Here is a 15,457-nt window from a genome sequence, read left to right on the forward strand (position 1 = left end):
GGTTGCAAATTTTCCTTTTCTCTGTAATCCCATCAGAAAAGGTTAATCTTTTAATTGATTTTGACCCAGCAAAAATTTGCATTTGAAACCCCGAGATTCCATTTTATACGGTACCAAAAATGTTCTCTGTGATATGCAGAGAGTGACAAACTAAAACGTCACTTGACAATGCAGATATGAAGGGCTTTTATAACCAGCAGAAATGTCTCTCAAAAGGCCAATAACGGTTCCATAAGGAGGGAGAGTGAGTAGCTAATCTGCACGAACTATTTGCAATCAATGTATTAAACTAGCCTGTAATTAGTACAAAAGTCCCCAAGTCACAAAAAGAGCCAGTTATTTCAACAAAGTTTAGCCATTGTTTGACAAAACTGCGGACTAAGACATCTTCAATTTAGCCGAAACTTTTATATGCGCATTTATTTTTGTGAACAGTGTCAGACAGGCAATGCACAATCGAACTATAACGAACGTCATTAAACACAAAAGAGTATTTATTATCGTAATTATAAAATCTGTCGCCATCAGTTGTGTTATCATTACTAAATCCAAAAATTGATTGGTTCATTAAACAAGGGAGTCTCTGCGTCTATCGAACCTTCTAAAAGTTAATGGTCATCTTGTGGAATATGAGTAATTATGCTTTGTTCAGGCTGACGGGTAATCCAGTAGACTTAGGGTGCAAGTACATATAAAGTACTCCAAAAGGTGTGTAAATTAGGCAATAAAGCCTAAATTAGTCTGGTTTGTTATATGATTTAAGTCCACTCCAATAGTTTGGTTTCTACTTCGTAAAGAATTGCCGCGATTTTCAGTAGCGCACATGAATAGGGCTGCTGCTTTGAGGAGGTTACTTTTTCGCGTGGAGCAATCTAGTATTTCACTATATTAGGTGGATTTTGAAAAAGAGTTCTCGTTTTATGCAACTCTTGTTTCCACAAAAAGATGTGACGTGGACAGTGTTAGTTAGGGGAAAAGTTCGACTCTATTCCTCAAAGTTTGATAGATTTAAATCGTTCAATGTATATAATAATATAAAAGTAACTACAAAATAATCACTACATCTGGTCTAAAAAAGAGACAAGAAATTGAAAATTTAAGTCCTCGTACATTCAGTGTGTTGAAATACGTTGCTACTTTCCTCAGTATTTTCAGTGCCGTAATGATTTTCTTTAAAATGGATATATTTGATGCATATACCTTATATGTATGCATATATGTATATACCTATACACTCTTCACTGAATCGGTAATATGTATAATGCTTATGACAGACTTGTAGCCGAGCAGAGGTATGATCTCACGAGTGTTATGTTCGAAATTTTGATTTTGTAATCTACTGGCAAAAATTGAAAATTGAAACCGTTCCCTTTGAAACTATTAACAGTAAGGGTCCTTATGAAAACGGCCATACCTCTGTTAGTTTGAGATACAACGCAGGCATGATTGAAAATGCTGAAAAGGACTTTGCAAGACATCTTAATATTATCTACAGAACGTCATGAATGCTTTGAAAATACACGACTTAGGAATTTCAAACATGTTTTTTCCCAATCAATGTGAATTTGAAATTTCAAATAATTTCAGCGCTTTAATGGTGCTCCGCAATTAAAGGTTATACGTATTAAACGAAAAACGTGACCTGTAATTTAGGATCTTTTAGCCAAACTGGTGGGATAAAATTGCGTCCATTTTTCTCGGCATCATCCTTTTCGTGAATTCTATTCGAAGAATTTCCGTCTTTACGATGGAGATTTTGCTGCCTTTTCTTTTTTTCATGCATAGTTTCCATGTTCCATTGTTTAGATTCCATGTCTGAGAGCGACAGTGCATGGGTGACATCACTGCTGGCCACCAAGTTTGCATACAACTGATCATTCGGTGGGACCAGCTCGTCTTCGAGTCCAGGCGTATTTTCTGCCCTCTTGACTTTAGGATATACTCCCCTGTTTCTTTTCTCTGTGGGATGTGGATAAGCCACTTTAGCTCCCTCCACACATTCTTCATGTTTAGAGCTCGTCTCTTTGGGAATTGCGTCTATGTTTTGATACAACGAAGTGTGTTGTTGATCTTGCTGAGTCCCCACATTGACATACGGCGAAGCAGGCGTGTCCTCTGGCAGGGAAGCCTTGCCCCCATTCATATCGATTGCACTGCTACCATGTGCTCCGGTCCTTTTCTTTACCTTTTTAACTTGGAGATTGAAAGTCTCTTTAGCTGGAACTACTCTTCCCTGTCCATCGCCTCTCGTGGATTTACCAACACCAGCGTCATTTTCCTCGTTACTCTCATTAGAGCTCAGGTCTTCAACTGTTATTGAAACTGGACATAAGTAGCCTGCGTCATTGTTATTAGGTGGCTTTTGTGGCTCAGGGACTGGCACAAGCTCTGGATTTCCTTCCACCTCACTACAGCTACTATAGACGGGTGAGATAGCACCTGTTAATGGTACGTCTGACGTTCCGTTTGCTTCTGAGTAGTCATCTTTGCCGCCTGCCATTCCAAAATTTCTGCAAACGTATTTGTATTTGTGCTTGGAGAAGAAGTCAGGTGAGCACATCTTCTCAATGTTATCACTGGAGGGGTGTTGCTCCAAACATGTTACATGGCAACCATCTTGTGGTTGACAGGTGGACAAATCTGGCCATTCACTTTCGTCATGAGTTTCTAGCCATAACTTCATAATCCAGGACTTCATTGGCTCCCTGATAGAAGGTAAATAATAGAATTGAACAGGGCTAAGTCTGATTTTAAATTCCCAAATTGTCATATAGGATACTTAGCTTTGGAATGCACCAAACAATTCTTTTTCCCAAAGAAGGGTAATTTCTCATAACATTGTCATTGGAAATAATAATTACGAACATGTGCTTCGACCCTCTTTTTTGAAACAAATTATTGGAAGAAATAAGATAATGTAACATTACTTACAAAGTGCCTTTAACAAGACCAGCAATTATTGTACTAAGTTCAAAGGGAATAACTAAAACACATGTAAAAAATACCTGCTGGTGAGGCAGTCAAAGATGGCCAAAAAGGGAGGTCGCTGCTGTGGGACATATGCCCAACACTGATGCATGATGATATATACCCATTCAGGACAGCCTTCTGGTTTACCTAGCGGTCCATTTTCTCTTATGTGAGGCAATATCTAAAAGACATATTAAAAATTGTAAGAATCAAGCTTACGATTTACACAAAGTCAACTAAACGAAATGCTTTTGTCTGCAAACTTATTGCATGTCAAGTTGAATACTTTTGGTCTATTCTTTCCAAGGTTGCTGGTCTTGAAGTTAATTACTCTACCTTAAGATAACATACATTTTTCAGTTTTCATCTGATAGCCATATTTACAGTCGTTGGTTGATTTTTCCTACACCACTCACCCCCAGCCCGGATTTTTCCGTTTCCACTTAGCTTTTGTTGACTTAGATGTCCTACCCCATTTTGCTATACACTTTTAGTATTTGTCATGTCACAAATTGGAAACTGACAGTTTACCTCTTGATTGTCCAAATCAAAGAAAGGTAACGACGAATCTCTTCCATCTAGCCCATCTGCGAATGATGTATACAGCTCCCATGCAAGAATCCCAAATGACCAGACATCACTTGCATGTGTGTAGTATCCATCCAGGATAACCTCTGGTGCACTCCTGCCATGAAGAAAACGTCATCGTGAGTGTCTTAATAAACTGAGAATATTGTTACCAAAACAAGTCAGATATCGTCCTCTTCAATTGCAATATGCAGTTTCTGGTTTGGTACGGTTTAGCCTTAAACGGCCGCTTAAGTTCGCAATACCTGAGTTTCACTTGCAGCCGGTGTTCCTGTGCCAAAAAAGTGAAATATTCAAAGCAAACTGCTTACCAACGTGTTGCGTCCGGATGCATGGCGACCTGCGCCAAGCAAGAAGTGCTCGTAACTTCATACTCACTCATAGAAAGAGGCTTCGAACGACCTAGACGCCCAACCTTTACCTGTAAAAATCAAATGTCAAATTTCAACCACCCTTTTTTTCCTATAAAAACCAAAGTTTCGTTTTCTTTCATATATTTATTCGTTAATGATAATCAACATTTAAGGTTACTCCTCTGGAAACGAGGGAGTGAAAAGGCTATTTTCCATGCACTCTCTGCGTTCATTAAGCCGTGCTTACACACGGCTGAGATCAAGAGGACGAGAGAGAGACAATAGTCACTCCTTGTAATATGTAATATAAATACCTCGCTGGGCGATACGACGTACACATACGTCGGACGGAGGTCTCCATGTACGATGTGCTTTACATGCAGATAATGCATAGCAGACGCCACTTGAGACAGGAACATTACTATATCACCATTTTGACATTGCTTTTCGATTACGTAATTTTTTAAATTACCAAGAGGAGCCTCCTCGGTGATCTAGTAAGAAGAAAAAAGTCAATGTTCTTAATCTCCTAAATTAGAATTCTTGGTTTTCCTTCGTATAGAATGCGCCTCCGTCACTTAAACTAAGACAAAGGCTATCTGATAGTAGTGTTTCCAAATTACTCTCTGAATGAAATTATTTAAACCATGTCCGAAAAAAATTTCAAAATAAATTTTTGTCCGGTCGTTTTAGAGCCAGGGCGATACAGGGGGAAACAGGGGTATACTGGCCAAAATTCAACGATACTTACGATATTTGCTGTTGGACAATGTGAATCCAAATTCTCTATTTTTAAGGTAACAAGGTTTGGATGTTTGAGGGCGAGGAGACCTCTAAGATGATGATCATCCGTTCTATTGATCTTCTCGATGACATTAGAGTCTGAAGCCTGAAATCATAGAATCGTGGGTGTAACATTGTGACCATTTCAGAACTTATGCACACATGGTTACAGTTATGCGGTGTTGTATAGACGAAGGCAGAATGTTGTAGAAAATTTTAAAAGGTTTCCAGAGGTTTTGAAAAAATTTATAGTACAACTGCATTCCTTCAATTCTTCACACTAAATTTTTTTTAGCACCAGGTTAGCTCTCGATATCTTGTATGCTTTTGATAGCCTCACATTGTTAATGACCTGACACCATAAAAAAAAGTCACATTATAAGGATCCGTTATGTGCCTTTCGTTTAACGTGTAAATTAACTAACCTGTCCCAGTTGCCTTTTTCTTGGAAGATCATCCGAGTCTGAAAATAGATTACAGTTCGATAGTTTTTCCTGAAAAGGAGAAATAAAAAATGGGTTGTGACCATCATCAAGCATAAGCTATACTGGTCAACAACTTTGACAGTAACACCAAATTAGTGGTCAACTAGGATGTTTTAAGGTAGCTGGATTATTCAGGACAAAATACGGAATCATTAAGGCACTAAACAAAAAAAAGTTATTAAAATCTATTGCACATTTGAACCGGTTTTACCTTCACTCGCTCTTTCTCTGACATGAAGTTGTGTTCATTGTAAGGACCTGACGAGGAAAAATTAAGAGAGAAGTATATAATTGTAAACTCACTCTGCTATCTACCTCAGTAAGTTAGGAATGATAACAACGACTTTGATCATGGGATACCTTTCATGTAAGTTATCTCAAGTAAATCTTTAATCAAGTGAGTTTGATGAATACATTTAGTCCGTCAGTCAGTTAGCGAGTCCGTCAGTCAATCAAAGTTATTGCTGCAAACTAACATCATAGGCACACTTTACCATTCGACACATCAGGGACTTCATAGTCATACCAGGAAGTACATACTTCGTAAACGGAATCTATGGAAGGAAAATTGCCACTCAATCGTGAGTTTCAATAATAAAAAAAGAAAAATAATAATCATTTATGATGATACGATCTTATGGTCACAACAACAGTTTAATGGTTTACCTGATTTTTTTTACCATGAACTGAACAAGATTATCTAAGAGAAAAATATTCTCGATTTCTACTCTACTTAAAACAAAAAAAAGAAACAGAAAAAAAACAGCAACAAAAAACAGAAGATAACAGTTTTTTTCATTCCCGTGAACTCACTGGCCGTTCTTTCTTTGAGCTGCTAGTTATTAAACAATCGGTTAGCGAGTCACTCTCTCAGCTAGCCAGGAAGTCGGCATTTCAGTTAGACAGTCAGTCTGTCAGTCGTTCACTCCAGTAGGTCTGTGGTCTGTCAGTAAACTAATCGGTCTATCTGTCAGTCGGTCGTTTGAACTGATGATTGTTAAGCATGATGAGAGTGTCACAGACTAATATCATACGAAAATTTACCATTTGGCATAGTGTAGCTTTCCTCGATAGACTGGGATGTACATTCTTCATAAACGGCGTCTAAGAGAGCAAAATTATGACTTATGTTGTATGAAACAAAAGAGTGAGATTGATTTATCGTTACACTTCAATGCTGTACTCGAAACTTGTTAAAGCCAGTTGTGTTGTATTCAAGTTGACGTGAGATTTAAGTCACAACAATCGCGACCGAAGTACTTCCCTTTCTATTTCAGTTTGAACTGAACGGGACTACAGAAAGATTAAATATTAGCAATTACTACCCTAAAAGATAAACGCCCCTCATGAAAGAAATAGGAGACGATGAAAAAATACAGAAATCATTGGATTTAGAGATATGAAGTGAAACTTAGTTCTTTCTTATTTTGCCTCATTCAACAACTATTTCTAAGAGCTGATCACAAGCTTTTCGTACAATGAAATAGCTGCTTTGTTGACAGAAGAATAAACGTGTACCTGAATAAGTGCAGTATATATCTTCAGTATTTCTTGCAGGCTGGAAACAAAAAAGTTAGAGGACTTTATCCACAACACATGCCTATATACCAATTATCCACCTTGATATGGAAGTTCGAGGAAAGTTTGTTCGACATATTTACTTCGAGTGTTTATATGGATGAAAGTTTCAAGATTTGTGAGATAACAGAAAAGTAGTGGTGATAAAAGTGGTTGATAAATTTATGATTGGTTTCATTAGGCAAACTGTCTTTGAATTTTGCTATTCCAAAAAAATTGTTTTATTGCAAAAAAAGTAATATGTACTCGATATCAAATTAAACAAACTGAGAAACTTACAAAGCTTCCGCACGTGGCGAGAGGTGGTGGACTAGGCCGTACTTGCTCTTCGTCTGAAAGAAAAAACAAACTTTGATTTTTACAATCACTTCCAAATTGAAGCCCGATTTATCAGCGCCATGGGATCATTTGTCATTGCGTAAATTGAATGCTACAGTTACTTCCCTTTTTTTTAAAAGCTTGATGGGTAATATCACCTTCCTTTTTCTCCAATAATTTTTTGCCTTCAGAATTATTTTAATACAGGTGCTATGTGTAAGATAAAAGATTAACATGAGTAATCACCTGCATTTTCGATCATCTCACAAAGTCTGCTTTTGACATCGCATAGTTTGGGTCTCCCGCGTCGTTGGAACTGAAAGCACTGCAGCATCAGGTTATATTCCTCATCTGCAAAGCACAACTCAAAAGGCAGGATCTCTCTACCATTCTTCACCTTAAAAACGTAGAGCCAAAGTATAAGTCCATGAAATCATAAATTTTGAAACCATGCCGACCCACGTGTATTTATTGGGTCTAAAATATGGTACTGAGGCTAACTTAGCATGGTGCACAATCCACTAGGATAACTCAAGAGTACGTCTCTCCAACAGTGTTATCTAAAAGATCCCTGCGGCGGAATAATTAAAGATATAAGATCTCTATAAAGAAATTCATAAGCACTCCTTTGATTCTAATTAGTTTTTTTTCTTGTCGATTGCACATTATCATACGACCCGTTTGACCCCGTGTGCGAATCACATAGAAAACCACAGTGAAGGCTGACGTGTGTGGTGCTGGACAGGTTGACGCGAGCAGGGGCGGGAAAAGCCGTCCGGCCCTGCACTCACAGGGTTCTTTTGCATTTTCCGAAAGTGTAGATTGAAATTTTGAAAAAACCATGAAAAGGAGTCACCCCTCTCAAATCAATTAAAAGTTTCTTAGACTCCAAGAAAAGAAAATGTTTTTACTGTAGAATATTTTAAATAGTTGTCCAATGCATGCCTTTCTTTTGTGTGCAAGTTCTTCGAAGTTTGGTCTGGCCGGATAGGAAGATATTTGGGTTATGACGCACTACTGTCGCTGCACTCGATCTGTACGTCATGGCCTCGAGCCAGATATTTTCTTACTAGACCCTCCCACTCAGTCTTTAAGTAAATTATATTTCGGGTTGGTCTACTGCAATAGTTTTAATGACACCGATTTCTTTCCTTCTTATTGTGGGGAATATTGAGCTAATGAGCAGAAGTGGGATACGTGGAAATTGAAAGAATTACTCACACGTGAGCACAACTCCTCGCTGTCCGAGATGAGCCTGTATGGAAGACACCCGCAGGTAAGCACCTCGTACATTAGGACCCCAAGGGCCCACACATCGGAGGCAGTAGAAAAACGGCATTCTGAGAGAACTTCTGGTGCTTTCCATCTTAGCGGGAGCTCCTCCTCATTTACTGAGTTTACAAAATCTGGGAAACCGTCATCAGCCGAGCAATAACTGTACAGTGAATCGGAATATTCAGCAGCTGCGAATAAAGAAATTCGATTATTTTAATAATCGAAAAATGAATCTATTGGTTACTAAAGGAGTGATTGACTAAATATATGAACGAATGACGAAATCAACGAAAGGCAGGAAGAAAGCGATGAAGGAAGGGATGAGTTCGTTAGTTGGTTTGTCAGCTAGTTAGTCAGTTACCAAGCTACAATCATTTCTTACTCTGGCTGGTAAGCTGCCGAAGGTGTTGCATGCCACTCAATTTACAGATATAACTGTCTCCTACGAGAACGTTTGCTGCCATTACAGCGCGGTGTACCAAACCTTTTTCTTCTAAAAAGAGAAGAGCGTCAGTGACATCTAATAGTATCTTAATGAGCTGGACTGGTTGAAGAGGAGGATTTGTCCCACGCAACCTCTGAAGAAACTGCAACAGATCCCTTGATTTTTCAAATAGGGTAATGAGGTGGTATGGCAAGGTTTTAGTGTTGTCTGCTAACAAAACAGGGAAGTTTGGATGCCGTGCTGCGTTTAGTAGTCGTAGGTTTTCGGCTTCTCGTTTTAGACTCTCTTTAGCAGGAGTGTTAAGGTTCTTTTCCACGAGATGCTGCTTTTTCACCAAGAGAACTTTAATTGCCACTTTCCTTCTCTGGAACATGCCATGATTCACGAAGCAGGTGGAGCTTTTACTTATGGTAGTTTCGTTGATTTCTAGTGTCTGAGTCCTGTACTTCCTAGAAAGGTGTTTGATGTGCTGTATTGTGTCAAGTTCACCCTGCTGGTTTTCGTTCTTATTTAAAAAATGAATCAGAAATGTCCTGGTCTCTACATCAGGACAAAACAGGGCTTTCTCGCAATGGCTCTGAACGATAGCTTTGCATTCTGGGATCTCTTGTACTTTCGGATCTTTAAGAAGATTTACCAAGCTTCCACCTGCTTCTGTCCTTATTTCTATGGAGGAAAATAATACGTAAATGATTTATCCTAGAAGATACGATCGAGAGAGTTGGCTTGAAAGTTTCGATTTTGAACTAAGACGGGGACTCATTGATCGCCTAACGGCCCATTTCTTAATTACCACCATGATAGCCATAGCGCTACTTGCTTTTTGCCTCATCGGTGAAGTGGTTCAATTCTCAGCTTACAAACAGAATGTAACTGATTTATACTTTTCGTTTCTGATAGTTTCTGTGTTTCACCTTTCGTCTCGTTCTTCATTGAAATGTCCATAAATATCGTAGCTGCCAGCATACAAAACCTCCAGTCCTGTCCACCATTTCCATCAAGGTACTTTTCTACGAGAGATCTGAGGAGATTCATAGCACGTCTCTCGGTCTCCATTCTTGGAGTAGGACGTTCACTGTGCACCTATGCAAAAAGGAAAATGCAATTTCTAGCATGACCCATGTTCTAACATATGGCTTTTTTTTATTTCTTTATAATAAAAAAGAACTTAATTTACAAAACCCATGGTAGTTCCTTTCCAGGTTTAATTTTAATTTCATGTGTTTGGTAATGACTGATCAATAATATACACTTTCCTTTGGATGCATTTTGAAGCCTAGCGTGGTCATTACCGTGCGAGTTCAGCGTTCGCAATTAATAACTGTCTATCCAGTATTTGTTTTCGTGGAAGCCATTGTCAGTTGAACATACTGTTGTTATTGTTATTCATCAATGCGTTTTTACAAAAGAACGGAATCATAATTTAGGTTCTCAGTCTTAATTCTATCTTCTCTCAGCCCCTACCTTTCCTTGGAGATGAATAGCGACGTAGTGTAGATCAATCCGCCAGTCGCCACTCCTCTTATAATTAAGCAGACGAAGAGCCCTTAAATCATTGACTTTGATCGCTTGGTTTTGGCAGAACTCTCGACATTCATTTAGAAAGCCGTGTAACTTGTAATTGGGCTTTAAAAGATGGCTAATTGCTTTGATGATAAACTCTGTTGAATATCGGAGACCATCCTTTTTTTTATTGCTCAGCGCCAAGCTAAATGTTCTAAGCTCGTCCTTTATCTTTTTCAAATCTTGTTCCAAACAATTCATGGACGAATCACCTTTCAGAACTTGATGCGTAACTAGCAAGGAGATAATACGGCTGTACACCGTCAGTTTAAGCTCTCGGATTTCTCTTCTTGAGTCGACTCTGCCTCTTCTAAACAATCCCTCGGAGGAGAGGATTGATGATCTTATAATTGCCTCCACAACCAGTAAATTGTTGTAGCAGTTGTCAAAGTTGTCCTTGCCGATCAGATGAAGAAGCAATTGAAGTGCCTGGCTTACGGCTTTGCCACATTTTGCACTGCAAGAAATTTTGGCCAGATTTTCATATACTTCTTCATTGGAAGAGGAACATTTCCCCCACGTTTCTTCGAGAAAGGGAAGGATGCTATCGAGTAGGAGGTCTTCTTTGGCATCTTTGAGTGGACCAGCGTTGTCATCCATGTCTTGGATGAATTTTTCTGGGCTCTCGAAGAAATCTTCGTAGGACAAATTCCCCGTAGGCTCCCCTGAAAAATGTAGCCATAGCAGTTAAGAATTAGATAGTTATCTTGTCGAAGAGTCCTTGCTACCCAATTTCCCCTGAAGGACACATCCCAGTAAAGCAGCATATCAAGGTTCATGCAAAATTACAATTTACTTAGATCCATTTGGAGTTTGAGAATATTATCAACAACTAAGTGTGCAGGACTCAAGTCCTTTTCGACGCAGTAAGGAGGAATTATCAGAGGAAACCCATATTGCTGCGTAATGCGCCGATTTGCGGCTTTATATTATGTATTAGTCACCATTTGTTACTATGTTTGCCTAGAGATACTCACCAAACTTGTTGCGAAAACTTAATAACCTTAGCCAAATCATAGCCATCACGAATTCATCTTTGGATTTATCTTAGTCTTAAATTACCTTTATTGAATAAAATGCCTCTTCCAAGCCTCGCGTTCCACTTTGCCCCATTTTCTGCGTGGCCTTGATAAAAGTGGACCGGGCAGTATGATCCTGGGGTGTTGTCTTCATACTGAACTGTATCTCCATTCGGCGATCCATCGTTATTACCTGAAATCGCTTTTTCTCTTCTGGAATTGTCTAGAAGTTGTCCCGTCTCAGTAGAAACTTGTTCATCTCCTGAAAATAGGTAGAATTTTGAAACTAGTTCCAGGTTTTTTCCAAACGAAATTTTAAGGTATCTTCCATTTTCCTATGAAAAATTTTGATTTTTGCCGTCTCTGTTTCCCTTTTTACACACTGATTGCTAACGATAGTTTGTTATTGATCCTTCCAGTTTGCATCACATGTTAAGTATTTAAACATGTTGAAATTGTGCCATTTCATGACTTCTTGCTTCTTGTCACCTCAAATTGTTTGCGAGGCTCCGAAACGTAACTGAAGCAATTTTTTTTCAATTGCAAAGTCTCCTAGAACTAAAATCATCATCGTTGCGTTGCCTCATGCTATTAAGTTTACGCGAATTTTATTTATCTTACTTAATTATCCAAGTAACAGAAGACAAATTAATAGCTACTTGTTTGTCTACAAATGACCAAATTTCTCTTTAGTTAGCCTTTTCTCTTGTGTTCCGACAAGCGCTTTTTTTATCCCCTCGAAAGTGATGAAGTAATGATTAAGATGGATGTTCAGTAGCGAGCATTAAAAAAAATATTTCGCGCGACATGCCCTATCTCATGAAATCTAATCCTTTTTTTCCTCTTGACCCAGCCGGTCTCAAAAAATCGATCAAAAATACAGTATACGGTGTTAAGATGACAAAGATTTAGGAAAGATTTAATTGGTAGCTGTCTTTAAGATTAATTTTCAGCAGTTGTAGATGGTCTACTATGATGGCCATCATCATAACGTGTGTTCCAAATTTTTATTTCTAACAACCTTTGATCCTCGCTCTTGCGTGGGGCCCAACAGCAACAGCGCCATTGACATGTTGGACGTTTATTTGATATTTGATCCGTTTCCTGGGGGGTCTGCTACCGGATTGTTCGTCTACAATATAAGTATAATTCTTCAGTATTTATAGCGATCAAGAGAATATATAAAATGGTCTTGCAGCAATGCATTGTATTAACTTCTAAGTAGACTTTCACTGATTTTTCTGATTACCGTATTAGAAAGAACCACATAATTTAAGATCATGTACCGCCTTATGCCTTATGTCTTTACGTTGTATGGTTTGTTTCAAGTCATTTTGGAAGTTCCCTCAAGGCTTTATGGGAGTAAATAGCGTTCACATAGCAACGTCTGACGCCTTCCGTCGAACCACGTTACGTTTGGGGGTCCGCTCCAACAACCATCATAGACAAGCTTGACGGTTCGGAAATTTCCAATATTTTTTGCCCACTGTCGCCTCGCCCCCTTTCGCGTGGAAAGACCAGCTGGCGCTTCTTCAGCTTGAATGAAACGAAATATATAGGAACCCGAAACGGACGGAGCCCTCTTGTAGATAACAACAAAAATAAATTTGAGTTGACACTTTTGTCAAAGAAAAAAAGAATCCAGTCTAAAAACGAAATACTAAACAATTTAAATTGAACAAAATTGTACGGGGACTGTTGTTCTGAAATTATTGATATTCACCATATTCTGCATAATTAAGGGTACTTCTCAAGCCATATAAATCTTTCTCGTGGTTTTCAAAGATTTAATTAATTTACGGAACTGATTAAATGATACCTTGTTGAGCAGGGCTGGATCGTCTTTGCAAATGAAAATTTTTTAGTGGTCATAATTTCCATTTCCAACTTTTGAGGTGATTCTATTAGGGAATAAAAAAACACTCACCCAACATTTGTGAGGAGGCATCCGTACTCAAATCACTGAAACTTGAACCTGAGCAAAAAAGGTAACGTAGAAAATTAACAAAAACAAAATATCCATTTAGAATTCCGGATTTCACCAGACATCGTTGGTTCAATCTTGCGAAAAGATTCTTATTATAAATTCAACCGCGCCTCATAATCTTATCGTTACTCAGTTTACTAAGCTTTAACACCTTGCTATTAAGTTAATTTGATTCTCTTTTAACACGTCGTGGCTTGTCATTACATGAAGATATTTATACCAAATAACCCACCCAAGCGAAACATTTCCTTCAGCAGAACTGCTGAAGAGTGACGGCTCTGTTTTGCATAATAAGTTTGTAACGTGTTTGTTGTTTCGACCTAGTGCCCCTAAGGGCAGACTTAATTGTGCAACGCAAAATAATTTGTGGTGAAACGTGAGAGCGGAAGTCTTAACATGAAGGCTTTTTTTCCGTTTTCCTTTGAACTTGTGCATACACAATAACTTCCCTAAACCAGCTCCTGAAAACAACCAGTCATTGACATAACAAAAAAATTCGCTCTTTCATAACTACTGTAGTTAAGTCCCATTAGATAGACGCGCGTCTCTTGCCGCAGCCGAATACAAACGATATATCGTGACATCGTGTCTTTACAACGTTGTTTTAAACTAAACCAGAATGAAAGCCTTTCATGCCAATTGGTTTGCTATTTTGCGGGAACTGGTAATTAATTACCGATTTACTCGAAGGGCCACTGTAATAAGTAATGAGGTAGCTTTCTTATCCTTCGCCTTTGATTAAGTAGCCTAATGTCGTATTGGCGATTATTTTTAATCAAGCCTAACCAGTATATAAACAGTCTTAACATGAGTTGAAGCGTGACTTGTTGAGCGCCTCACAACAAGCTAATATGATGTTTGTTTGTAAACGGGAAAGGATCCGCTACCCACTGAAAACTAGACAAGGCAGTCTTATGCAGAATCAGTCAAAGGTTGAAGAGTAATGCGAACGTTGCTCTTTTGTGGAGCCATTGCATTCCTTGCTCATTTCTAAGGCACCGTTAAGAACCATTGGAATGCTTCGCCGGCAATGCGTTCAGCAAGATAATTACAACATACTTATCACGTAGTCCACTTCAGAAAAAATTCGAGTTAAAGAGACAATTGGGTTCATCTCCCTGCCAGTCCTGTACCAAGAACTAAGACTGGACCTAGTCACAAATTTTAGCATGAAGAAAGGCGGTTGCTTAGAGCAAGTGTGAAAAGCTCAGTCTCACACTTTTTCAAGAGTTCTAGCTAGTGGTTATCAGAGTGGAAAGTACTTGAGATTGCGTTTTTAACTTACCGTCGTCCGAAGACATGTTCTTTGTGAAAAGAAATTGTAATCTAGACGACGGTGTCTGGGATCAACTTCTCTGCGTTTAAATTGATGTTAAACCTTAAAAGGTTAGCCTGGGTAAAACCCTTGACGTATTCCTCCATAAATAGTAACATGACAAATAGACAAACTATGTAAAGTACGGCAAGCACCACAGATTATCGAAGGATTGATTTGCTTTCCTTAGAAGACAATTTCTGTTATGTGAACACAAGTTTATTTGAGGTATGTTCACTCTGACTGGCCTGTGATCATGTATCAGGTACGAGCAAACTCAATTTTCAATCAGTGACATTCTCTGAGGCTACTTGTCAATTCAGCCCATTTGGGTTTGACTACGTCAAGACGTTCCGTTATGCATTTATAATCTTTGTAGGTCATGTAACCCCTAGATTTCACTTGCGTTACACTGCAGGATCGGTTTTGTAATAGTATTCTCATGCAGTAGCTGGGTCTAGTAATCAGCGTGCAAGAAAAAAGTTTCGGAGAAAAAATGTGGGGCTAATTTGATTATAATACCTTAGTCCTTGATTAAGCTTGGACGTCAAACACTGGGTAAGCAAAAATGAATAATTTCGATCAACATTACCATATATTACCTCACATTACAAAACCCTCAGTAGTACAAAGCTGTTGCCTAAACAGTTTAACTGTTAGGTCGCACACATCCACTAGTGAGTCTAATTACTCGATTACAGTTTTGAACATGACCTTCTTTGTGTGCAACGACGAGCACTGGTTCTAAATAGAATTGACACGACAACTATCCTTCTGA

General features: G+C 38.6%; 1 protein-coding gene across 2 annotated transcripts; it reads right to left on the reverse strand.

Annotated features, from left to right (window-relative positions):
* Positions 1 to 476: 476 nt before the first annotated feature.
* Positions 477 to 14,786, reverse strand: LOC149037062 (uncharacterized). 2 transcript variants are annotated; one of them, XM_089187661.1, is made up of 21 exons: positions 14,650 to 14,786; positions 13,305 to 13,352; positions 12,399 to 12,509; positions 11,439 to 11,639; positions 10,260 to 11,023; positions 9,710 to 9,878; positions 8,733 to 9,461; positions 8,297 to 8,538; positions 7,322 to 7,472; positions 7,037 to 7,089; positions 6,698 to 6,737; positions 6,224 to 6,283; positions 5,674 to 5,733; positions 5,391 to 5,437; positions 5,120 to 5,188; positions 4,663 to 4,800; positions 4,226 to 4,405; positions 3,870 to 3,979; positions 3,502 to 3,655; positions 3,006 to 3,151; positions 477 to 2,705 (listed from the first exon to the last, which is right to left on the reverse strand). In XM_089187661.1, exons 1-21 carry the CDS (start codon positions 14,663 to 14,665, stop codon positions 1,625 to 1,627), a joined length of 4,569 nt encoding a protein of 1,522 aa, XP_089043787.1. In that variant the 5' UTR covers positions 14,666 to 14,786; the 3' UTR covers positions 477 to 1,624. The 2 variants fall into 2 exon arrangements, with proteins under 2 accessions (XP_089043787.1, XP_089043785.1); XM_089187659.1 differs by having other exon boundaries at positions 11,421 to 11,639; positions 14,650 to 14,764.
* Positions 14,787 to 15,457: the final 671 nt, after the last annotated feature.

The sequence above is a fragment of the Pocillopora damicornis genome, chromosome 11, assembly GCF_964200805.1.
Source record: "Pocillopora damicornis chromosome 11, jaPocDami1.2, whole genome shotgun sequence".
NCBI lineage: Eukaryota > Metazoa > Cnidaria > Anthozoa > Scleractinia > Pocilloporidae > Pocillopora > Pocillopora damicornis.